Source organism: Theropithecus gelada, chromosome 1 (genome assembly GCF_003255815.1).
Source record: "Theropithecus gelada isolate Dixy chromosome 1, Tgel_1.0, whole genome shotgun sequence".
Classification (NCBI taxonomy): Eukaryota; Metazoa; Chordata; class Mammalia; order Primates; family Cercopithecidae; genus Theropithecus; species Theropithecus gelada.
Window position 1 is genome coordinate 163,111,744 of NC_037668.1, and position 26,032 is coordinate 163,137,775.

At 51.1% G+C, this 26,032-nt stretch overlaps 1 protein-coding gene across 1 annotated transcript in view; it reads left to right on the plus strand.

The window, feature by feature from the left end:
* Window positions 1-26,032, plus strand: part of SYT2 (synaptotagmin 2) — a 45,078-nt gene that overhangs the window by 9,982 nt on the left and 9,064 nt on the right. The window contains exon 2 of the mRNA XM_025401968.1: window positions 25,762-25,956. Coding sequence (XP_025257753.1) covers window positions 25,779-25,956 — 178 coding nt within the window. The 5' untranslated portion in view covers window positions 25,762-25,778. The remainder of the gene's footprint in view (window positions 1-25,761; window positions 25,957-26,032) is intronic.

Consider the following 26,032-nt stretch of genomic DNA (forward strand, 5'->3'; position numbering starts at 1 on the left):
GATGAAGACGGGGAGAGGGGAGAAGCCACCCTAGGCCTCCCTTCTATTATAGAGCCCTTGGTGTGGGCTGAGGACCGTCTATTCTCTGAGCCAGAAGAGAGCCACCTCACCTACACATCCCCTCAGTCTTCCCCGGCTCCCCTTCTCTGGAGTCCTGCTCCCTCTGGAGTCCCTGCAGCCCTCATTCCATTGAACTACCCAGCCGCCTTTGGAGGCTTGGCCTACCTAGATCCTGGTTTGGGATCATTGATGGGAAAGTGCTGGGCAACCACTGGGTGCCCAGCGTATGTTAGTTGACTTAAATAGGGATCAGTATTTGACCTAGTGGCTTCCCCTAGGTCATGATTCCCCAGTTCACTTTTCCGCATCCTTAGTCAGCAAGAGCATTCATTGCATTCTGCAAACCCAACCTGGCAGCACCAAGCAAGGCGCGTCTGCATCTTCCAACTGCAAGGCCACATCCTGTAAACTTTTCCTTGGCCCTCCCTTTAGTCCATATTCCTTACTTCCTGGATCCCACCGGTCAGAGTGCCTCCTGCACCACAGGTCCTGTGCCAAGCACATAACATACAGGATGGTGCATTTACCCCTCTGTGGTGGGAATTTGTAGTGTCTCTGCTTTATAGAAGAGGAAGCACATCCAGGACAGGGAAATAATGCCTCCAAGGCCACCAAGCCGGGAGATAACAGTGGAAGGATTTGAGCAAAGGCTGTCTGGTCCCAAAGCCTGCGTCACTTGACTGAAAGGAAATATGGCATAAAGGGCTTTTAAGGGGGTGCCCAGACCCAGGGAATCAGGTGGAGCCTCTCTGGGCAGCTGGGCTCTGGATTCCTCCGGGGCAGGTCTGTGTCTCTGTGTCTCCTCTCTTCCCCTGCATGGAGAGCAGTGGAGCCTGTTGGATAATGCCTGGGAACGCCCTCCTCTGGGCTTAGTCTTCTCATGGACAGAACAGGGTCTGACATTTCCAGTAGGCCTGGGCTCCAGGCTTACCCAGGGATCCGGCGATGGCTACACAGCCTTTCTTCCACTGGTTGTAGAGTCGGTTTCTCCCAGGTTTGCTGTTCTTGCCTCTAGTGTGATGAGCCGGAGTCTCAGCCCCAGCTCTCCATCCCCCAATGCCTGAGTGTCTCACTATTTTTAAGCTCCGTGGGCTTAATGAGCTGCCTGCCATGACACGTCTTCAACATTCACCTTTTTCTCTAACGAACCTCAGAGAGCTAGGTTGGGCTCATTTTTCCCTTGACAGTCCCCCACCCCAGTCAGGAGGCCAGAACTGGGCTGTTTCCCTTCTGGGCCCAGATGTGGCTTCCTCAGACCCCCACAGCAGTGTGCCCCACAAATTACCTACTGGTGGCAACACTGCCGATTGCAGGCCCTCGGGAGCTGGCCCCTTCTCAGGTGCTGCCTTCTGTCTTGTTTCTCCCCTCTTATCCCACCTCAGCCCCTTCCTGCAGGGTGGTGATGTCATAAAGGAAACTCTTGTGGTCCCCATGTGATTGGCAGCTACTTCTCCTTGAGGACAAACTGCCTGGCAAACCAGCAGGGCCTGGCGAATGAGGCCAGTCGGCAGCAAGGACTGGGATAGAGATGTCAGAGATTTAGATGTATTTTTAGTAGAGACAGGGTTTCTTCTCAGGGTTGGAAGGGGGACCTCAAGTTTCATGTAGGCCAACACTGTGTCCCCTTACCTGAGTCCTGTCTATAACATCCCTCCCAATAGTGTGCTAACCTCAGCTTGAATGCTCCCAATGATGGAGCACTCATTACCTCCTGGGACCATGAACCCATCAATGGGTGGTGCTGACTGTGCAAAAACCCTCCTTCGGTTTGAGCCTAAATCTATTTTCTCACATGAAGAGAGGAGACCCCAGCAGTGGGTTCGTCCATCTTCCGCCTCCAGCCCGCACTGCTGCGAAGGAGCCACAAGTCACTCTTCATGAGGAACCACGCGTGGTGTCGTGGGTAGGGGCAGAGGCACCGCTGATCCACAAAGATGTGGTGTGATTTTTTCTTCTCAGGGGACTTTGCTTGGGGGAGGGGCCACTGGGAAGAGCTGAGAAGCTGCTAGAAAAAAACTGAAGTCGTTCCTGCTTCTCAAGTGCGAAGTGAGCCTGCAGCAGAACATCAGAAACCCTGCTGCACGCTAGCTCCGTCTACAGGGACGGTTACATGCCGGCTCTCTGTTGCCAGCTCCAGGGAGTCAGGGTCTGATGGGAGCTACCCCGGGAATTCCACTTATAGTTACAGCTCCGAGCAGGGGTCATCCGCAGGGTGATGGGAACTCCGTGCGGTTCCAGAGAGCCACAGATGCTCACCCGTGCCGGCTTTGGTAGGCAGGCAGCTCGTTAAGCCTCTCCGAGGCTCAGGATTTTGCCAGCTTGGAAGAGCACTGGATTGGGAGGCAGGCTTCTTACTCTGTCACTTCGGACAAGTCCCTTCCTCTCTCTGTCAGTTTCCTCGGCTGTGATATGTGCTGTGTGTCGACCTTCAGAAATGGTGTGGGGCTGGGCCCTGCAGCTGCCGAATGCCGTGTGTGTGGGTGGAGGTGCTTTATTCTGGGCCGTGCTCTGCAGGACACAGTGTTTGTCACCAGCGGTCATATGAAGGACAGTCCTCTGCCCACTTCCATTCCCCCTCTCCTCTGGCCCAGAGCAGGGAGGCCAGAGCCCTGTGTATTTTACTGCTAGGCAGGGCAATGGCCCCTTCTCAAATGTTTGTTGGGGCCCGTGGTGTGGAACGATGCTTCTGCTCCTGTGAGGAAAAGCCTAGAGGCCTCTGGCGTCCTGGACCAGGGAGGCTCTCCTGCCCTAGGTCAGGCTCTGTGGAGGGTGTCTCTGGAGCCAGGAGTGTGTTCGGCTGTGTCATCACCTTCCCAAGTCAGCTGTCATCCCTGCGCTTTCCAGGGTGGTGGCTGTGAGGAGTCCCATCATGGTCTGTGGTTGTCAGACACCCACCCAGGTGGACGTCTCTTGCCTGGAGGCTGGACAGCCTCTTCCAAGCCCACCTCATCTCCTCCTAAACCTTGGCCCCTGCTTCTCTTCCAGGAAGCCTTTCCTCAGGGGCCGCCTGGTTCGAGGTGCCTTTGCCCTGTGGTTCTCAGCAGAAGCGCCTGTGCATCATGGGAAAGCCGGCTGGCGATGGGATGCACAGCGCTCCATTAGGATCTATGTTCCCTCTCTCCATGGTGTCCTCCAGCACCTGCTCAAGCCAGAGTGTGTGGGAGCCAGGGGTCAGCCCCCAGCTCTTTCTGCTGTGCACATTCGTTTTTCTTTTGATGGAGTTATAACTTAGATTCAGCAAAGTGCACAACTTATGGGTATATGCACCTGTATAATCACCAAAGAAATTCCCCAGAAGGATCCCTGTCCCCTCCCAGCCCCTGCCTGCCCCTCCAGTGTAATAACTGTATGGCCATGGAGTCCTTTTCTGTTCTTCAGAGCTTTCCTCCCATTCCTGGTCATTCCCCAATCTCCCTGGCTTTCCTCTTTCTCTGCAAATCCTCCAAATGCTGATATTTCTAGAAGCCCATCTCTGGATTTCTTCTGATGCCCACACTCTCCCCAGTGGATTATTCTTTTGTGCTAGTGACTTCTGGCGTCACTTCTGAGCAATTCACCTGCCCGCCCAGCTGCCTGCTGGGTATGGCCGCTTGGCTGGCCCGCTGGCATGGCTCGGTCTCACCTAATGTCAAACTCCTAGGCTCCAGTGATTCTCCCACCTCAGCCTCCTGAGCAGCTGGGACTACAGGCACGCACCACCATGCCTGCTGAATTTTTAAATTTTTTGTAGAGATGGGGTTTCACTGTGCTGCCCAGGCTGGCCTCAACCTCCCAAAGTGCCGGGATTACAGGCGTGAGCCACCACACTGGGGGTAGGTTTTGGCTGGGACATCCTTGGGGAGTCTGGGCAACCTCACCTCTTCACATCCCAGTGTTGTCATCTATAGGATGGGAGTGGCAGCTAGAGGAAGAACAGCTAGACTCTGCTAACTTCTGAGAGGAGGATGCGGTCAGATACCCACAGATGAGAACTTGAAAACTTGAGCAACCAAAATAGAGACTCAGCAGCCACAGTTGGAGAAGCCGTGGCTGCTGAGAGGCCTGAGTATTGGGGAAGGGGGGCTGGAGGAGGGGGAAAGGCTTGGCAGTGTCTGGACACAGCGGCAGGAAAGAAGCCAGGGATAGTGCAGTGTCCTGGCTTGTACTCCAGTGCAGACCCTAACGGAGCGCCGTGCATCCCATCGCCAGCCGGCTTTCCCATGATGCACAGGCGCTTCTGCTGAGAACCACAGGGCAAAGGCGCCTCGAACCAGGCGGCCCCTGAGGAAAGGCTTCCTGAAAGAGCAGCAGGGGCCAAGGTTTAGGAGGAGATGAGGTGGGCTTGGAAGAGGCTGTCCAGCCTCCAGGCAAGAGACGTCCACCTGGGTGGGTGTCTGACAACCACAGACCAGGAAAGAAGCCAGGGATAGTGCAACATAGTTGCCCAGGATGGTCTCAGAAGAGAGGACTTGGCCCAGAGGTGGGTATCAAGAAGGCCGTCTGGGCTGGAGCTAAAGGCATGGGTAGAAGGAGGACCATTTATATATTAAGAGAGACCTGAATTATCCCAGGAAATAAAAAAAAAGGGTGTTGGCTTAACCTGGTCCTTAATAGGAGGTTAGCAGAGAGGCTGCCCCACCACTTCACTGGAACCATCCCCATGTGCTTCTGACAGGCCCGTGCCCAGCCTGGCTCGGGAACCGGCCGTGGACGTAATGCCATACAGTGCTCCTAAGCCTCGCAGCCCTGTGCGGCAGCTTCCGTTATCATTCCCATTTTGCAGATGGAGTGCTGAGGCCCAGAAAGGTTAAGCAACCTGCTCAAGTTCCCATTGCTAAAAGTGGGAGAGCCGAGACTCCAATCCAGGTCAGTCTGCCCAGAGCCCAGGTGCTAATTCACCCCACTTGGCTGCACCTGGTGTTTCACTTGCTCCTCTTCCTCAGCAGAGCTGTCTTCTAGGTTTGGATCCACATAGAATTCCAAGTTGAGACTTTCCAATTTGGAATTCTCCCCCTTATTGCTCCCCTCCTCCAGCCCATGGGTGCTTTGAGGTGATGGTTCATCCCTCCTGGCCCCTATCTCCCATGTCTGTCCCAGCCCCCGGTCAGGCAGGAGAGAGCTGGCTTCTTCGGAGCACCTAATTGTGCCCCCGGGACTTGCATGCTCCACTTTAGTTTCTGGAGACCATGAGCTGTCAGAGGTGTTGGTGATAATGGGCATCTCTGTCTGAAGAGTGATGGGCACATCTCTGTCCTTGGGGCCTGGCCAGCATCTGGAAGGATGGAGGTGCTCTTGGAAATGGGAGGACCAGACTGCACCTTCCTTGGCCAGCTCCCTGCCTGGGTGCTGGCTCCCAGCTCCCACCGAGAGCAGGCTGGGCTTCCCAGATGTCTCATGACCTCTCCCAGGTCCCGGTGTGGCCCAAAGCGAGCTACTCTGCTACCTTCGAGTACAGTTCTTTCCATCCTCTGGGGAAGGGTGCTGTGAGCGAACCACCTGTTTCACTCCCCCTGAGGCCCAGTTTCCTCAATTACAAAATGGGAATCACAGTCCCCACCTCACAGGGCGCGGATGAAATGAATACGCTGCTGGCACGGAGTGGGCACCGTGGCCTCCCTCCCTGCCTCCGGCACCTACCTCTGAGCCCAGTGCCTTTGTGATCTTCCCGTTAGACCCACCTTCCCAGTGTGCTTGAGGAGCTCGCTGGGGCTCTTTGTTGGGAAGGAAAGAGCCCTGGGCTGGGTGCTAGGAAGTCAGGGTTCAAGTGCACTGTGAGGCCTTGGGCAAGCTGATCTCTGAGCCTTAGTTGTCTCCTCTGTCAAGGGGCAGAACCACATCTGCTGCACCTCCCAAAGGCCTGAGCTCTGTCATCTCCCCGTGAGCTGCTTCGGGATGGGGTTGGGTTTTATTCATCTTGTATTCCCAGCACTTAGCATGGAGCTTGCCACAGGATTTGGAGGAAAGGAAAGTGAAGATCAGATGAGAGTGGATTTTTAAGCAATTAAACAGGCTCGGGGTTATTTTCAAGGTTGGGTAAGGCAGACAATTCTTGGTGAGCCCCTCATTAACCAGGGAAGTGGTCTTCATGCCCTTCCTTTGCGCATTACTCTCTGGAGAACCTGAGCTGCATTGGACCTCCTTTGCCCGTGGGGAGCCATGGGCCCGCCTGCCTATAGTGGAGCCCCGCAAGGCAGTACACCTGCCTGTTCACACCACCCCCATGACCACTCAGGCCCTGGGTGTCAGGGTCTGACCTAGACAGGGTGCCTTTTTCACCTTTGGGGTTTCTCTTCTGTCCTTTGGCAGGGAGCTTGATGGGACGGAGGTTGCCAGAGTTGGGGGGCAGTGCCTGGTGAGATCCCCCACCTCCTCTGTGACCTGCTGCCAGGCTCAGCAATCAAGCTGCTGCTCTGGGAGCTGGCAGGAAATGCAGTCATAAACAAGACATGTTCCCACCTCACAGCCCTAGTGGTCCTCTGGGAGCTGAGCTGCTTATACAAGTACCTTTGACACCAGGCAGAAGTGGCACAGTCTCTGCGAGAGGAACACACAGAGCCAGGGAAGAGAATTCTGGGCCTCAGGCTCCCCAGCCGCACAACCTCTGCAGCAACCCTTGCCCTCCTGGGCTGGCTCAGAATCCCTGGCTTGGCGAGCACTGCAGCCCTCGTTGTGGTGAACACAAGGTCTGTCCTTGAGTCCACGGTCAGCATGGACTCAGCCTAGCCCCACTGAGAGGAGAACCGAGGAAAGGAAATGAGTACTTATTTAGGGTGCACTTTGTGCCAGCACACGTGGCCTCTTCAATCCTCATAACATCCCTGTGAGACAGGCACTTGACCCTTGGTTTGTAGCTAAGAAATGATCCCAGGGAAATGAACTCATCTCCTAGGGCTGCAGAGCTGCTAAGTGTCAGGTTGGAAAGCAGCCCCAGCTGTTCTAAAGCCTGCATTCTCTCATGACCCCACCACCCTTTGTGCCACTCACCTTCAGAGGTAGAACTCTCCAAGCATCTCAGAACGCTGGGTTTTAAAAGCTGAGAGGCTATCTAGGCTGCATGCAGTGGCTCAGGCATGTAATCTCAGCCCTTTGGGAGGCTGAGGCAGGTGGATTGCTTAAGCCCAGGAGTTTGAGACCATCCTGGGCAACATAGTGAGACCCCTTCTCTACAAAAAATAGCCAGGCATGGTGGTGCCCCTGTAGTCCCAGCTACTCATGGGGGTTGCGGCAGGAGGATCCCTTGAGCCTGGGAGGTGGAGGCTGCAGTGGGCTGTGATTGCACCCCTGCTCTCCAGCCTGGGCGACAGAGTGAGACCCTGTCTCAAAAACACAAAATTGAAAGCTGAGAGGCTATCTTGGGAGATGCAAAGCCACTTTCCAAAGGATGGAAAGAAGGGGAGAGAAACCAGGTCTCCTGATACCTCTTTCAGGTCCCAGACCTCGTGCCACCTTTGGAGACAGAGGGTCTGGCAAGAGATGCCGCTGCTGCAGAGGGAGGGTGGGGGCTGGTGACCCTGTGGTCTCTTCCAACCCCGAGACTGTAAGTTGACCCGCACCGTAGTCCACCCCCTCCCATTACCCACATACAGGGCCTGTAGCTATCACCTCAGCTTCCTGGACAAGTGGTGTGGCCCGAGACCTCCAGCCCTCCCTTCCCTAGGGCTTCTCACATTCCCACATATGGCAGTGTAACGCACCTGCACACAATGTTTGCTTGCATACATGTTCACAGTGCCAGTTCATGCATGTTTATACATTCAGAGATGGTGTTCATACACATACACAGCCTTTCTGGCATTCTCTGCCATGTCCCTGCACTGGCTGCTGTCACCCATCTCAGCTGGGCCTTAGAGATGGAAACAGGACCCCCTTCCCGGTGCTGCCAGCTAGCAGATGCCACGGTGCTGATGTCCTGCTCCATTACTGGGTTAATGGAGCCTCCTTCTGCCTCCAGCCTCCCACCGGTTGCCCACCTCCTCCTTTCCAGGGTGTGAGCATTGACTGGGCCTGGGAGGCAGTGAAGCCTGGCTGTGGTGCGGCTGTGTGCGGAGGGCGCGGGCCTGGCTTGGGTGGAGATGGGGCTGGAGGCAGGCGGCAGGCTCCTGGACACACAGCAGGGGGCACCACTAGGTCTCCCACGGGCTGTGGGGAGGAAGTGGGCTGGGAAGGAAGTGGGCTGGGGAGGAGGCGGTGGTCTCTCCAGCTACTTTCCTGCAGCTTGAGCCGGGGCATCTGCCACCCAGCCAGGGCTCCTGCTCCTGCCCCTGCTCCTGCCCCTGCCCGCGCCCCTGTCCTCCTCCCCCTGCCCGTGCCCCTGTCCTCCTCCCCGCACTGGCAATGCCCCCTCCCCTTACACTCCCAGCCCATGCCACACACACACCCTACTACACACAACACATACCACACAGACACACACCCTACTACATGCCACACACACCACAAAGACACACACCACACAGACACACACCTCACAGACACACCACACACCCTACTACATGCCACACACGAACCACACACCCTACTACACACCACACACCCCACACCCCACACAGACACCACACACACAACCTACTACATGCCATACACACCACAAAGACGCCACACTACACACACCACACATGCCACACAGACACACACACTACATAGACACACATCACACACACCACACATCCTACTGCACGCCACACACACCACACACAAACCACACACACACCCTACTACACACCACACATACCACACAGACATACACCACACACACACTACTACATACCACATACACATGCACACACCACACATATACACCCTACTACACACTAGACACACCACACACACACCACACACACCCTATTACACACCACACACATACCTCACTACACACACCACAACACATACACATATTACACACACCACAGACGCACTGACACACATCCCACACTAACTATACCCCCATACCACACATAGGTACACACCACACATATGCCACTACCCACCACTACCCACATACCCCGACACCCCACTAGACCCTCCACCCCCACCCACACCACCCCTACATCACACACACCTCTCACACTATATACACACACCCCACTGTCCCCCACACCCTAGCCCCCACATTACACACTATACATGCAGCACACACATCTTACACACACACACCACCACATACACCGCTACCCACCACACACATGCACACACCACGTATGCACACATCACACACACACCACCACACTCACGCACTCCTAGTAAAAGGCTAGTTTGCTTTCATGCCAAACCTCTAACCCCATCCCTTAGAGGCGTGGTGCTCGGCAGAGCTAGTGTGTTCAAACCTTGTAACATTTAATCAGAAAGAAAATGCATCAATTTGTAATGGTTTGTAGCTGAAATTGAAGATGTGCATCTGGCATGAAGGGTATCGGGACTGTGCTGGAAGGTGCTTTGTGTCTCACATGAGGCAGAGCTGCTCACACTGTGGCCGGAGGATCCATTGATTGTGTGGGTTCATCACTGCTAAGCCACAGAGAGCTCCCCTTTCCCCTGGTGAGCGCTCCCCCAGCTGGCAGTTGCCCACGCGCTCTGCAGAAAGCAGCACCTCTCTTGGGAGCACGACCCGGGCAGACCCCCACGATGCCACCTGTCCTCCCTCACACTCAGAGCATGTGCACAACAGACCTCCTGGGGCCCACGGGTGCAGCCCCCCCCGGACACACACTTCCCATATCCTACACCAGGCAGCCTAGGGCTTGCTGGTCCCCAAACCTCCATCTGTCCACACTCAGTCACTCATTCGGGGTCCCCCACCCTTCCCAGCCTGCTCCCAAGCATCTTGACACCCAACCAGTGGAAGACCCTCTCCTCTGCCCCAGGACAGCTGCCTGTGGGTTTGGGAGATGTGGGGTGCTAGGGAGTGGGGAACCCTGGAGGCCCAAGATTCTGAGTCTCTGGTGAAGGAGGTGGGAAGGCAGCCTGTCTGGGGGCCAGAGGCAGCCCCCTGGGCTGGGAGCAGCTGGGGGCCCCCGCAGGCCTTCAGAGCTGGCCAGGCGGCTGGACTGTGACTCAGCAACTCCTCCGCCTTGGCTAGAGTGCGCCTCGCTGCAGTGTTAACTCCCTCTCCAGGGAGCCCGGCTCCAGCTCCTCTCCCAGGGGGATGGCAGACTCCTCTGTCCTGTTTCAAGTCGTGATCCTGGCCGGGGTGGCAGAGCAGAGGGTGTGCTGAGGGGCTTGGCCTGGCCAGGGCATCCCTCTGCCCCCTCACCACTGCTACCCCTGCACCCTACAAGAGTTAGCCAAGGATCAAATGGAGTCAGGGCTTGGTGGCGTGGCCTGAGGGACGACAAAGGCCTGGATTCCAGGAATTGACAACGCAGGCAGTTCCACTACCATTTAGCGGTGGTGTTTGTGTGATGGAGGTAAGCCACCTCCCTTTGGGGCCTCGGTTTGTTTTTGAAAAGGGGCTGTGGACTGCGTTGTCTGTAAGAGTCCCTCAGCCCTCACAGGCTGGGTTTTATTAATATTTGCCTGTGATTTAAGGGTATCCATGCCTGGGGTCTAGGTTCAGAGAGAAATAATCCGAGGCAGGTGTGAGATGCTGCAGGTTTACAGAGCCTTATTCAGGAACCTTCACCTTTGATCATGGAAGCCGTCCTTAAGGCAGGCAGGGCAGGGATGCTTAACCCTCACTTACACACAGCCGCACACGCACAGGAGGCTAACAGGCCAGCCCAAGATTGGTGCAGGAAGGGCTCAATCCTCAGCCATTGGATTCTGAGGCGCCCATCAGGTGGCCTGGGATTGCTGATCTCAGCGTAGATGCGAGGGAAGGAAAATGAGTGTTGATGCAGCAGGAGAGATTGAAGTTAGACTCTAGAAGGACGTTCCAACTCTCAGGAACCCAGCAGTTGTTAGCTTCCCCAGGGCCAGTCAAGAACAGACTCTGCTTCTATGCGTGCGGAATGACAACCTTGCTCCAAAGTGGAGGTGTGCGTGGACTGACCAAGAAGGCTTATCAGGCCTCGGTACACAAGGAACTCAAAGAAATGGGTAATTTATTTTCAGAATGAGCTAGAAAATTAATTCATTAAAACTTTATCCTCAGCCTCCCAGGACCAAACGTTGGACTGAAGCATTGATGCAAAACATAAAGACATACATTTCTCCTTAAGTATTGATCTTTTTAGCCTGCGAGCTTCGGTGAGAAGTGTCTTGCTGGTTAACCTATTTCCATCTCATTACTTTGGCTTCTGCAGATACAATGCCAGGAAAGATTAAATACTGTAAGCTGTATCCAGTCAGATCTCCATTATCTGTATTAATCGAGGCCAGTACTGAGTGGGATAATCCACAGAAGTGCCTAGTCCCCAGATCATATTTAATTGGTTTGGGTTGGCAGTTGATGGTGAGTGTGTGTGTGTGTACACGCGTGCACACACACACACTTTTGGTGAGGGTGAGGATCGAACTTACCCATCTTTGATGTGGCATCAGGATCCCATTTTGGAGGCAGTCTCATTTGGGGGCACACGAAGGGATCCCAGAAGCCTGCTAGAGGAGAGAGCAGGGCTTCTGGTCTCCTGACTTTTTGTAGGGAAGAAGAGAGGCAAGGTGAGAGCCCAGGTATCCTCTGAGGGTGAGGGGGGCAGGTCCTGGTGGCATTCTCCCTGCAGCATGCCTCCCACCTGGAGCAGGTTGGGTGATTCCTGGGTGAGCAACACAAACCCACTTGTTTGTTCTCTCTTTTGGCTGGGTGCAGTGGCTCACGCCTATAATCCCAGCACTTTGGGAGGTCAAGACAGCAAGATCGTATGAGGCCAGGAGTTCAAGACCAGCCTGGGCAACATAGTAGTACCCTGTCTCTACAAAAAATTTTAAAAAGTAGCCAGGCATGCTGGCGCACATGTGTGGTCCTAGCTCCTTGGGAGGCTGAGGTGGGAGGATTGCTTGGGCCCAGGAGTTTGAAGGCTGCAGTGAGCTATGATCACGCCCCTGTATTCCAGCCTGAGCAACAGAGTGAGACGCTGTCTCAAAAAAATAAAATAAAATAAATTTAAAAATACACAAACCCCCTCATTTGTTTTCTCCTTTGCAAGGCTGAGGATCCAGCTCCAGTACCAGAGGGTGGAAGTACCAGAGGGTGGAAGAGACGGGCAGATTTTCATGGGGTTCAAAAATTTAAAGATACAGAAAGATACCCAGTGAAATATTTTCTAGTTCCTCCTTTCCCAACTCCCCTCCCCAGAAGCAACTACAACTAATGTCATGAATTCCTTATGCACCTTTCCAGAGCTATGCTGTGAATATAGAAGCATACAGTCGTACATATACTTCTCCCTCACCCTTTTACGCAGGTACCGTGCTCACTCCCCTTCATGCCGATTCTTTCACTATCTCCCTTGGAGATCATTCCCTGTTCGCCCACACAGAGTGAAGCTCTGGGGCATCTGGGCCTTCTGTGATACTCCCACATGGGCTGACCATGGGCAGAATGAAGACCCTCAAAGCAGAACATCCCAGAATTACTGAGAGTGTGAGTGTGAGTGTGCGAGGTCATCTCACCCCACCTTCCTCCTCCAGCCTAGCTCCCCTTCCCTCCTACTCAACTTGATTGTCAATCAAGTCTCCCTTTAGTTTAGGTACAAGAACTGCGGCTGAGCTCTGAGCACATCTGGGCCCTTGGAGTTAAGGGAAAAAGAGCCTTCAGACATGTTGTTTCTGCTTGTAATAAGAGGGCTCATAATGGAGGGAGAGATGGCAGCCCCTTCCCCCTGACTCCCCATCCCGGTGTATCCCTAGGCTCTGTTGAGAGCATTCTTCTTGATACTCACCTGAAGTCCTGCTTTCTGCCCTGACAGCTCTCTACATGATAGAAAAAAAGGATAAGATAAAGGATAAGCCAACCAGGTTGTCACCTGCTCCCCAACTCCTCTCCTACCCCAGGCCAAATGTGGCTGTTCTCCCTAGCAATGGGGGCCAGAGGCAGTTAACTAGTACCCCGAGACCCCAGCGTGTTCTAGGGTCTGTGCAGGGACATGCATGCCAAGCATGGTTCCTCCTGGACCCATTGCTCCCAACCCTGGGGCCACTTGGAAAGGCCTGAGTGCTTGGGACTGACACCGTCACAGGGGCCAAGTGGCCATCCTGGGCAGACAGGACAGTGGCCAGTGGACCAGGGGGAGAAGGGAATTCCTGTGTGGATTCTGTTTAGTGGCCTTGCTTCTGGTCTACCCCTGTTTTTCCAGCATCATTTCCCACTATTGGAGACTCCCCCTTCCTGAGCTTTCCCTGAGGACTGGGCCCCCTACCTTGCTCCTGAGCAGGAGACCTGGCCTCAGTCAAATTTAGACCTGGATCTTTACTCTGACCAACTGTGTGACCTTGGGCAGGTCACTTACTACCTGTCTGAGCAGAATTTGCCTTTGAAATGATGGTGGTAATCGTGCCTCCCCCCCGGTGGGTTAGATGAGAACATCTCGGTGCTTACCAAACAGAGCTATGGTGATTGAACCTGTTGTTGCCACCAGTGTCTTCCTGCCTGCCCTGCCCTGATGCCCTCCAGGTCCGCAGTGCCTTTGAGGCTTATTTTACTTCCAGCAACTGGGCTTGGACTTTGACCTCTCTGGCAAATCTTTCTTAATTACTTAGAACCTCATGTTTTCAAAGTGTGGTGCCCAGATCACCTGCATCAGAGGAAATGGGGGTGCTTGTTATAATGCAGATCCCTGGGCACATTCCAGTCCACTGAGTTTTCTGAGTTAGGCTCTGGGGGACAGGGTGCAATGGCAGAGGGTCTGCATTTTAACAAACTCCCCAGGGGGTCTTGATGCAGGCCAAACCTGAGCAACCCTTCCTCAGTCCCTTCCCTTGTATGTCTTCTCCCTTGATGGGGCCTCCCAGGCCCCTCCCTCTTCAGACCTTGACCTGTGGCCCAGCAGGCTGGGAGCAGGCATCTCTCCCCACCCCCAGCCTCCCTCCCCGGACAGCTGCAGCCTTCACCTAATGGCGCCATTTCATGCTTTCCTGCTTGGGTGATTCTGACCAGGCAGAGGAGTTCACTCTGTCCTGGGAGCCCTGGCACCCTGATCCATTTATCATCCTCAAGTCTTCCAGCTGGCTGCTCTCCCCAGGACTGCAGCTCCCAGCCATGCAGGAGCCGGGGCAGCTGTGAGTCCCTGAGGATTTGGCTCTCCCTCACACCGTTCTCGCTGCCATTCCTCCCCAGCCACGGGAGCTCTGCCTCCTAGAGTGGGGGAAATAGTCCTGGAGGCGGAGGAGGCTGCTGGGCTGTGGAAGGAAGCACTGGACTGGGGGTCCAGGAACTTAGATTCTTCCTCCACCAAATGCCTGTGCGACCTTGGACAACTGGCTTCACTTCTCTGGGCCTTCAGGAGTCTCAGGTGGCATGTGGGGTATGAACGGGCTCTTGCTGTTTTCCTCCGTTTTTTTTTTTTTTTTTTTCTCCTCTGACTCTAGAAGGGACAGCAGAGCCAGGCGATAAGGGGTCACATCAGAAGGAGAGTCTGCCAAGGGAATCTTGGTCTCTCAGCTATTGGAGTGTCTTCCAGGGAAAATGAAATGCAACCCAAGGGCAGCCTTGGAAAAATAAGCAGTGGTTCTCTACATGCTGGGCAGACTGTAGGCTGTGGGAAGGACATGTGGTCACTACCCATGCAACATCTCATTTAATCCCAGCCTCACCTCGAGGGTTTAGGAATAAAAGCTGCGTTCCAATAGTTAAGAAGTCTGACACTCAGAGAGGTGAAAGAAACCACCTGAGGTGAAATGGCTCAGAAGGGGGTATGTCTGACTCTCTATGGTCCCAGGCCTGCTGCAAGAGGAGAGGAAGGGTGGGCAGTTCCCAGAGCTGTGTGCAATACCCCCACTTCCCATGCCAGCTTTGGGGTCTCACTGTACACACACACACTCTCTCTCACACCAGGCCTTGGTTCCTTCCCAATCGATGCTTGGGTGTGTGTCCCTGGATATAGCCTGATGACAAATGAGTCTTAACATGGTTTGTGGAAAGAGCCCTGGGCCCAGAGCCAGCCTGTACTGCCGGGGGTACCCTGGGAAGGCCACTTCCCCACAGAATTCAGTGTCTTCTGTGAAATGACATAATGTGACCCAATCTCAAAGTCTGTCTTGCTTGATCATTTACAAGACCCACATATTTATTGAATGGGCAGATTACTTGAGGTCAGGAGTTCGAGACCAGCCTGGCCAACATGGTGAAACCCCATCTCTATGAAACTACAACAAATTAGTTGGGCATGGTGGTGGGTACCTGTAATCCAGCTACTTGGGAGACTGAGGCAGGAGAGTCGCTTGAACCCGGGAGGCAGAGGTTGCAGTGAGCCAAGATTGTGCCACTGCACTCCAGCCTGGCAGACAGAGCGAGACTCGGTCTCAACAACAACAAATGAACAAAAAAAAATGCATAAACAAGTGAGTGTCCCAACAAAATTTTATTTACAAAAATTAGGTGTGGGACTGGATTTAGCACCTGGACCACTGTTGGCCAATGCCTGCACTAGAGTGACAACAGTGAGCAAGACAAATGAGGTGGCTGCTTATACAGTCACAAGCTGCATGAGTACCATGGGGATGAGAATGGAGAGCCGGGAAAGCAGGTGGTTGGGGCCTTGATGCAGGGTAGGAGAGGAGGGAGCCATGGGTGTGGGGAGGAAGGCGTCCTTGGAAGTGCTGTTTGAGCTAAGAAAGATGTGTAGACTGTATTAGTCTGATCTTGCACTGCTATAAAGAAACAAGACTGGGTAATTTATAAAGAAAAGAGGTTTAATTGGCTCGAAGTTCCACAGGCTGTACAGGAAGCATGATGCTGGCATCTGCTTGGCTTCTGGAGAGGCCTCAGGAAGCTTACAATCATGGGAGAAGGTGAAGAGGGAGCCAGCCCTTCATATGGCCAGAGCAGGAAGAAGAGGCAGGGGAGCGGGGTTTGGGGGGCGCTACACACTTTTAAATGACCAGATCTCATGAGAACTCACTATCACTAGATCTGACCCTGTGATCCAATCACCTCTCACCAGGCCCCACCTCCAACATGAGGGATTACAATTTGACATGAGATTTGGGCAGGGACACAGATCCAAACTGTATCACAGGCTTTGGCTCCGTGAAGGGGGCACAGCATGTGCAAAGGCCCCGAGGAGGGTAATACAGTGTATGAGGGGAAACAAGGAGTGTGGGCTGGTGTCAGCAACCCAGGGAGGGAAAGCCGAGGTGCTGCTGGATGGAAAGCATGAGGGGCTGTAGGCCATGCTAGGGCTTTTGGCCTGTCTCCCTCTGGTGGCTTTTCATTATGGCGACATGACCAGCTTTGCATTTTATGAAGATTGCCTTGGTGGCAAATATGGAACTGACTGGAGGTGAGCAAGAGGAGACTCAGGAGATCAGGCGGCTATGTTGGGGACTGATTGACCTGTGGGCCTGGAGCTCAGAAGTGGTTTGACTCTGACAGAAGAGGATGGCACTGATGCCAGGGTGCGGAAGGAACCACACAGGGAGACACCATAGCTGAGGAGGGAAGGACCTCAAGAGCAAGCCTGAGGCAACAGAAGGAGGAGTAGTCACAGTTATGACGAAAGCAGGCAGTGGCCAGCTGGTGACCACAGCTCAGGCGTCCAGCTCAAGGAAAATGAAAATGTGCCCTGGGTTTAGTGACCTTGTGGTCCTCATCCATGACTTTACAAAGAACTACTTCAGCAGAGGGATGGGGCAGAAGCCACAACGGAGGGGCTGGCGAGTGAGGTGAACGTGAAGAAAGGGGGACCATGTGTGCGTGTGTGTGTGTGCGCACGTGTGTATGTGTGCATATGTGTATGTGTGTGCAAGTGTGGTCACAAAGGGAAGGGAAGAACAAGGTAGCAGGTGAGGCTCATTTTTGGTGGGTAATGTGATAAACTGGACTGATCCAGCCTCAGCCGAGGGAAGGGGGAAGTGTCAGGAACAAGAAACGGTGGGGATGGAAAAGACTTCCTGAGAAGTCAGGAGGGCTCCTGCGCAGGAGTGGGAACTGGCTTAACCAGAGGAAAAGCCCTCAACTGAGAAGGGGTCAGGAGGAAAGGTCTGTGGTTTGACCCGAGGTTGGGACATTTTGAGAGATTTCTCACTTCTATTTTTCCTTAAAATAACAGCAAAGAGAGAGGAGGGGTGTGAAGGAGCCACAGGCCTGCGGAGACTGGAGGAGGAGGCAAAGCTGGTGGGGAGGCGTTTCCCGCAGTTTCTGTGCAATGCAGAGGGCCTGGGTGATCCTGAGGGCTGATGGGACACGGGCTGCCCTCGTACTGTAGGGGGATCTCACCAGGGGGCTCAACAGTCGGGGGTAGCCATGGAGAAGGAGAAAGCTGTCAGTGGGATTTCTCCAGGGCTGGCACCTTGCCAGGCGAGTACCACAAAAATGCCAAGGGAGTGTAGGGAATTGGGAAGAAGTTGTAGGCACCACGGACCACGGTGGGAAAAGAAGACTAGAGGGGTGATGGTGTCCTGGGGAGGTCAGGGAGATTTCTCCAGGAACAGCATTCTAGGCTGAGGGAGAGTAAGTACCGAGGCTAGGGGATGGGGGTCTGTTTGGTGGGTTTGTGGCTGGTGGCAAGAGGCCAGCATGGCAGGAACTGAGTGACTGACAGCAGGGACAGGAAATGCCTGTGGGAGCCAGCCAGGGGCCAGGCCAGGCAGGGATCTTACTCTAAATGTGACAAGAAGCCACAGGAGGGTTTAAAATAGATCAGTCTGGCTGCAGTGTAGAGATCAGGCCGAGTGGAGGGGAGTGGAAGCTTCCAGATAGGAGGCTACTGTGGTACTCCAGGTAGAGGGTGGAAAGTGGCCAGGTTTGGAAAGCATTGTGGGTTGTTGATGAATTTGCAGACACCTGGGATGTGGGGGGTGACCCCACATGGATGGGAGGATGGCCCCAAGGCTTCTGGTCCCAGCACCTGGTGCCATGTACTGGGTGCATAATTGAGAGGTGGGCCCTGAATCCACCCCATCCACTCTCTGGGCCCACTGGCCATGCCTGCCTTTGACCAAGAGGCTCCTTCTCAGGCATCTTCTATTCCCTTGCTGTCTGGGCAGCTATAGCTTCCTGGTTGTGTTGGAGTCTGGAAAAGCCTCCAATCTGCTGCTTCATGGATTCCCCACATTCCCTCTCTGCAGCTCTAAGTCATTTTCCTCTAGTGGATTCCCCGGGAACACTGTCTGTCTGTCATAAGAGCTCAGGGATGATAAGACATTTGTTATTGGTTGTTTTCAACCCTTTCCCCCCTTTCCTCTGGAGTTATGCTCCATCCTAGTCTTTTTACTCACTACAGCCAAAGTGAAACTTTCAAAATATACATTTGTACATGTTACCCCTGCCCCCACCCTTAAAGGCCTCCCACAGCTTCTCATTCCTCTTTGGGAAAGACAAAACTCCTTGATGCAGCCTATGGTGCCCCTGATCCTGCCCTGCCCGGCCTGCCAACCTCACCCTGAACCATCCTCCATCCACTCCAGCTGCCCTGGCCTTCTCTCAGGCTTTGGACTCACCACACTGCATCCCACCTCTGGGCCTTTGCACAGGCTGTGCTCTCTGCCTAGGCCGCCCTTGCATCTCCTCTTTACCTGGATAAATACTCACCCTTCAGGTCTCAGTTCACTCATCAATTTTTCAAGAAAGCACTTTTGCTTTCCCAGATTAGTTCAGGTATGCCCCATTATAGATGCTCACCACCACCAGATGGCTCTCCTTTCCTGCACTTCTCATAATTACAATTTTATATGCACTTATGTGAAGTGCATGGTAAGTTCCATGAGGGAAGCATGATATGAGCTCAATAAATACTTGAGTGAGTGAGTGAATGAATGAGTGAATGCATGCATGTGTCTCTCACATCTGTTCTCTCTACTCCATTCCCTACCTTCCCACCCTAGTGCAGATCCTTACCATTTCTGGTCTGTGGAACCAGCCTCCCTGCTCCACTCCCCATGGAGCTAACTTACAAACCCCCACTTACAACTGCTCAGCACCCTTCAGTGGTCCCTGCTGGGTATAGGGGGAGGTCTAATCTCCTTTTCTTGGACTCCAACACTCCTGAGATGCAGTTCTCCCCCTTCATTCCTGGCCTACAGGTTCCCTGAACCTCTGGAGCATTCAGCATCTTCATTCCTGGCAGGTTTATTTCACTCCCAAGCAGCTTTACTTTGCTACAGGACCATTTCTGGATGGTCAGTCTTAGAGAGAAAGCCCGCATCCGCCATGAACCTTGGGTCCCTGTACTGTGCCAAGGCCACTTCCAGGTGCCTCAGACAGGGTTCAGTGAACACTTCTCAGATTCACATCCAACCCACATTTATTGAATGCTCTCTATGTGCCAGACACAACCAAATTTGTTTTTAAACTTTTCACAGCAGTTCTGAAAAGTAGGTATTATTTTCCACAATTTTATATTGAGGAAATCAAGTTTCACAAAGGGATTTATTTGGAGTCAAATGACAAGTGGTTGGCATTCTTGGGACTACATTCAGCCTCTTCCCCCAGCCTGTGCTGCCTCCTGCCCGCCCCACAGTGGAGAGTGAGAGGGTGGGGTGCTGTAGGGACTGTGCACCGGCTGTGGGGAGCTGTCTGCAGAAAGGGGAGGAGGACTGCAATCCAGGGGCAAGGGTAGAATGGAGGAGCTAGGCTCAACCTGAAAAAATGGCATCTACAAAAAGCCCACAGCTAACATTATATTAATGGAGAAAGATTGAAAGATTTTCCCCCAAAGATCAGGAAAAAGACAAGAATTCCCACCGTCACCACTTCTGTTCAACAGTGGACTGGAAGTTCTAGCCACGGCAATTAGGGAAGAAAAAGAAAATGGGAAACTATCTTTATTTGCATGATTCTATATATAGAAAATCCTAAGGAATCCACCAACACACACACACATGCACACACACACACGCACACACACACAAATTATTAGAACAAATGATTTCTGGCTGAACGCAGTGCCTCATGCCTGTAATCCCAGCACTTTGGGAGGTGGAGGCAGGTGGATCACCTGAGGTTAGGAGTTCAAGACCAGCCTGGCCAACATGGTGGAACCCCATCTCTACTAAAAATGCAAAAATTAGCCGGACATGGTGGCACACACCTATAATCACAGCTACTCGAGAGACCGAGGCACGAGAATTGCTTGAGCCCAGGAGGCGGAAGTTGCAGTGAGCCGAGATCACACCACTGCTCTCCAGCCTGGGCGATAGAGCAAGACTCTGTCTCAAAAACAAAAACAAAAAAACAAAAACAAAAACAAATGAGAGTTCGGCAATGTGGCAGGGTACAAAACTGAGCTACAAAAATCTATTATATTTCTATACACTAGCAGTGAACAATCTGAAAGTGAAATTAAGAAAATAATTCCATTGATAATGACATCAAAAAGAATAAGATACCGAGGAACAAAAGAAGTGCAAGATTTGTATGTTGAAAACTACAAAACAATCTTGAAAGAAATTAAAGGTCTAAATAAGTGGAAAAATAATGTAAAACTCAATATTGTTGATATGATCCCTGAGCTGATCTACAGATTCAACACAATACCTATCAAAATTCCAGCTATTTTGTAGAAATTAACAAGCTGGTCCTAAAATTCATATGGAAATGCAAGGAACCCAGAATAGCCAAAACAATCCTGATTAAGGAAGAACAAGGCCTGGTGCAGTAGTTCATGCCTGTAGTACCAGCATTTTGGGAGGCCAAATGGATTGCATGAGCCCAGAAGTTGGAGACCAGCCTGGGCAGCATGGTGAAACCCCGTCTCTACAAAAATACAAAAATTAGCCAGTTGTGGCAGCATGGGGCTGTAGTCCCAGCTACTCAGAAGGCTGAGGTGGGAGGATCAACTGAGCCCGGGAGGTCAAGGCTGCAGTGAGCCATGTTCACGCCACTGTACTCTGGCCTGGGTGACAAAGTGAGACCTTGGCTAAAAAAAAAAAAAAAAAAAAAAAAAAAAAGTTGGAAGACCCATTCTACCTGATTTCAAAACTTACTACAAAGCTACAGTAATCAAGACAGTATGGTCAAGAGTAGGCAAGTGCTATTAAAAAAAGTAATAAAAAATAAAACCAGTGTGGTATTGCCATGAGGTTAGACATACAGATAGAATTGAGAGTCCAGAAATAAACCCTCATATTTATGGTCAGTTGATATTTTACAAGGGAACTAAGACAATTGGATGGAGGAAAGAATAGTCTTTTCAACAAATGTTACTATACCAAATGGATATCCACATACAAATGAATAAATGTGAACCCCTTCCTTATGCCATATTCAAAGTGGATTGTAGAAACACAGTGGAACCTAATTTCTAGAAGAAAATTAAAAATTAGCCAGGTGTAATGGCACATGGCTGTAGTCCTAGCTACTCAGGAGGCTGAGGCTGGAGGATCACTTGAGCTCAGGAGGCCATGGCTGCAGTGAGCCATGATCATGCCACTGCACTTCAGCCTGGGTGACAGAGTGAGACCCTGTATCAAAAAATAAGTAGATTGTAGACTTGAATGTGAGAGCTAAAACTATACAACTCCCATAAGAAAACATAGGAGTAAATCTTAGTGCCCTTAGATTTAGTGATGGTTTCTTGGATATAGCACCAAAAATATGGCAACAAAAGAAATAGCTAAATTGGACATCATCAAAATTGAAAACCTTTTTGCTTCAAAGGACATCATTAAAAACTGAAAATATGACAGGGCACAGTGGCTCATGCCTGTCATCCCAGCACTTTGGGAGGCCAAGGAGGCCAGATCAACTGAGGTCAGGAGTTTGAGACCAGCCTGGCCAACATGGTGAAACCCTGTCTCTACTAAAAATACACAAATTAACCAGGCATGGTGGTAAGCACCTATAATAATCCCAGCTACTTGGGAGGCTGAGGCAGGAGAATCGCTTGAACCTGGGAGGCGGAGGTCACAGTGAGCTGAGATTGTGCCATTGCACTCTAGCCTGGGCAACAAGAGTGAAACTCCATCTCAAAAACAACAACGAAAAACCACCACACACACAAAATGAAAATATAACCCCAGAATGGGAGAAAATGTTTGCAAAGTATATGTTCAACAAGGAACTGGTATGCAGAATATATAAAAATTCTTACAACTCAATAATAAAAAGACAAAATATTTTAAGATGACCAAAGGATTTGAATAGGTATTTCTCCATGGAAGACATACAAAGGGCCCATAACCACATGAAAAGATATGCAACATCATTAGTCATCAGGGAAATGCAAATCAAAACTACAATGAAATGCCACTTCACCTCCACTAGGATTACTATAAACAAAAAGACATCACAACAAGTGTTGTCTGGGATGTGGAGAACTTGGAACCCTCATACATTGCTGGTGGGAACATAAATTGGTGCCAGCACCTTAAAATGTCAAACATAGTTATGAGCCAGCAATTCCATACCTACATATATACCCAAGAGAAATGAAAACATATGTCCACGCAAAAACTTATACATGGATGTTCTTAGCAGCATTATTCATAATATCTTGCAAGTGGGATATTATTAGCTATATTTAGTTATAAAATAGCCCAAAGTGGAAATAACCCAAATGTTTATAAATTGATGAATGGATAAATACAAAATATGTTCTAGGCAAGGTGCAGTGGCTCATGCCTGTAATGCCAATGTTTCAGGAGGCTGAAGTGGGAGGACTGCTTGAGGCCAGGAGCTCGAGACCAGCCTGGGCAATATAGGGAGACTCCATATCTACAAAAAATTCAAAAATTAGCCTGGTGTGATGGCATGTACCTGAGTTCCAGCTACTCAGGAAGCTGAGGTGTGAGGATCACTTGAGCCCTGCAGGTGAAGGCTATAGTAAGCCATGGTTGCACCACTGCACTCCAGCCTGGGTGACAGAGTGAGACCCTGTCAAAAAAAAAAAAAAAAAGTGTCCTACCTACACAATGGAATATTATGTGGCAATAAAAAGGGAATGAGATACTGATACTACAACATGGATGAACCATGAAAACATCATACTAAATGAAAGAAGCCAGTCACAAAGACCACATATTTTATAATTCCATCGACAGGAAATGTTTAGGATAGACAAATCTATAGAGTCAGAAAGTAGATTAGTGGTTGCTGGAGCTGGGAAGAGGACGGGAATGGAGAGTGACTGCTAATGGGACTGGGTGTCTTTTTGAGGTAGTGAAAATGTTTTAACTTAGATTGTGCTAATTGTTCCACCATTCTGTGAATACAATAAAATGCACTGAACTGTATACTTTAATGGGTGACTTATAAGATATATGAATTACATCTCAATAAAGCTGTTTTTTTTTTTTTTTTTTTAAAAAAAAAGGCCACAGAGGCCTTCACAGTGTGGTAGAAGTGAGGGGAGATGGACACGGCGGAAGGCTCTGGACACAGATCTTGATCCCCTGGTGTGGCTGCTTGCAGTTCCTGCCAAACCAGACCCATCTCTTTGCCCCCAGAGGTGAAGTGTCCAGTGGACCTTGGTTTTTCACTTCAAGACCAGTTTTGGGGTCAAGGCTATTTCAACATGGCATGTAGTAAGAGTTTAATAAATGCTTGGTGAATGAACCTATATTGCATCAATGTGCAGGTCACTAGAAGTACTTACGGCTGGAGCAGTCTCTAGGGCTGGGGAGGGGACCTCAGCAGGTTTTTAAAGGAAGGGACAGAACTTAAGAGCTCCTAAAACGTTCCTTCAGAAGAACCCTGAGTCCAGAGGAGAGTTAACTCATCCCTTACATGCAATGAGAAAAGTCTCACATTTTTTCTTTAAATTCTTGTGCTGTATGCATCCTACTCTATTTCCAGCTTGTTTTAATTTTAAAATACTGTAAATTGCCATTCAGTAAAACGGATGCTTCAGGGAGTTGTGCTGTTTATTCTTGCATCCTGGAATACCTGTGGGTGTATGCTGCTATGTTCTTTCAGAGGAGCTCAGTCAACAAATATCCCCCGAGTGCCCACTGTGTGCTTGGCACGAGGGGTGCTGTTGCCAACACAGGATCTGCCCTCATGGGACTTTCAGTTGAGAAATGAGTGCGTAGCCCCGAGCTTGGAGGAGAGGACAGAATTGTGGGGGGTAGAGTTTGGAAGCTTGTAAGAACATTGCCTTAAATGAAGACCAACATTTATGCTCAGTGTTTTACTAGCAAAAGGTTGAAAACTGCCTAATCTAATAGTGGAATGGCTAAGCAAATTATGGTGTTACCATGTAGTAGGATATTATGTAACTATTTAATAATAAAAAACAATACAGGAAAAGGCTTATGAAATTTTATGTAAAAAATCTTCCAAAAAAACTATATATAGTATGGTCTCAACATGTAAAACATATTCAGAAAAAATGCCAGCATAGAATGCCCCAAATGCTAGTTGATTTGGAAGGTAGAATTATGGGGGGGATTTCTCTCTCTCCCCAAATTGTCTACAGTAGGTCTGGGTTCTGTTATTAATAAACATTACATCTTTGATGCGGGAAAGCTAATGTGCATCTGCATGTGGGGCAGGGCTAGAGATGAACCTGGAGTAGGGGCTACAGAGTAGACCGGGGAGGAAGGGCTAGAGATGGAGATGTGGGTCTTCCTACAGGAGAGGTCAAAACAAACCCTGAGTGAGCACTGAGGGAGCCAGTGAAGAAACCACAGAGGGCTGAGGAGTCTCGGAGGGCAGGAGGAGGAATTGGAGTCAGGGATGAGGAGAGTTCAAGCGTCATGGAGCTGGGCAGAGAATCTAGGCAGAGCAGTATCTGGAAATCCTTGGAAGTCAAGGAGAGAGGTTGAAAGAGGAGCCCTCAGTGTAAAACCTTATCTCCTTCCTAGAGGGTTAGATTTAAATGAGATATAGGAGAGTGATTTAGCTATACAGGCTCTGGAGTTGGGCAGACCAGTTCAAATCTCAGTTTCAGAACTGACAGCTAAGTGACCTTGGAAAAACCGTCTAACCTCTCTGAACCTGTTTCCCCATCTGTTAAATGGAAACAATAAAAACCACTAGGGTATTTTTTGGATTAGATGAATAATGCACAGAAACTGCTTTGCATAGTGCCTGACACATATATGTACTAACTATTTTTTTTTTAAGAGACAGAACCTTACTTAGTCACCCATAGCTCATGTAACCTGAAACTCCTGGACTCAAGTGATCCTCTGTCACTTCAGCCTCCACCATGCCTAATTTAAGAAAAAAAAAATTTCTGGCCGGGCATGGTGGCTCAAGCCTGTAATCCCAGCACTTTGGGAGGCCGAGATGGGCGGATCACGAGGTCAGGAGATCGAGACCATCCTGGCTAACACAGTGAAACCCCGTCTCTACTAAAAAATACAAAAAAATCTAGCCGGGCGAGGTGGTGGGCGCCTGTAGTCCCAGCTACTCAGGAGGCTGAGGCAGGAGAATTGTGTAAACCCAGGAGGCGGAGCTTGTAGTGAGCTGAGATCCGGCCACTGCACTCCAGCCTGGGCGACAGAGCGAGACTCTGTCTCAAAAAAAACAAACAAAAAAATTTCTAAAGACAGGGTCTTGCTATGGTGCCCAGACTGACCATGTACTAATTGGATGATGTCTATTATTATTGGTTTACTAGAGTTGTTAATATTGTACAAAATATCTTTGATCTATAAAGAGCTTCTCCTGGTCCTTTGGGCAGGGCTTTCTGAGGGGAAGACGACCTCTGGGATGCTCACCCTGCCCTCTTCCCCTCTCGTCCCCAGCTGTTCCCTCTGCCACCATGAGGAACATTTTCAAGAGGAACCAGGAGCCTATTGTGGCTCCTGCCACCACCACTGCCACAATGCCCATTGGACCCGTGGAAAACTCCACTGAGACTGGGGGTCCTGGGGAGAGCCAGGAGGACATGTTTGCCAAACTGAAGGAAAAGTTCTTCAATGAGATCAACAAGATTCCCTGTGAGTGTCCCTGGTGGCTGAGAGGGTGGGGCAAGGCTAGAGTCTGGGAGAGGTGAAGAAGGGTTGGGGATACCAC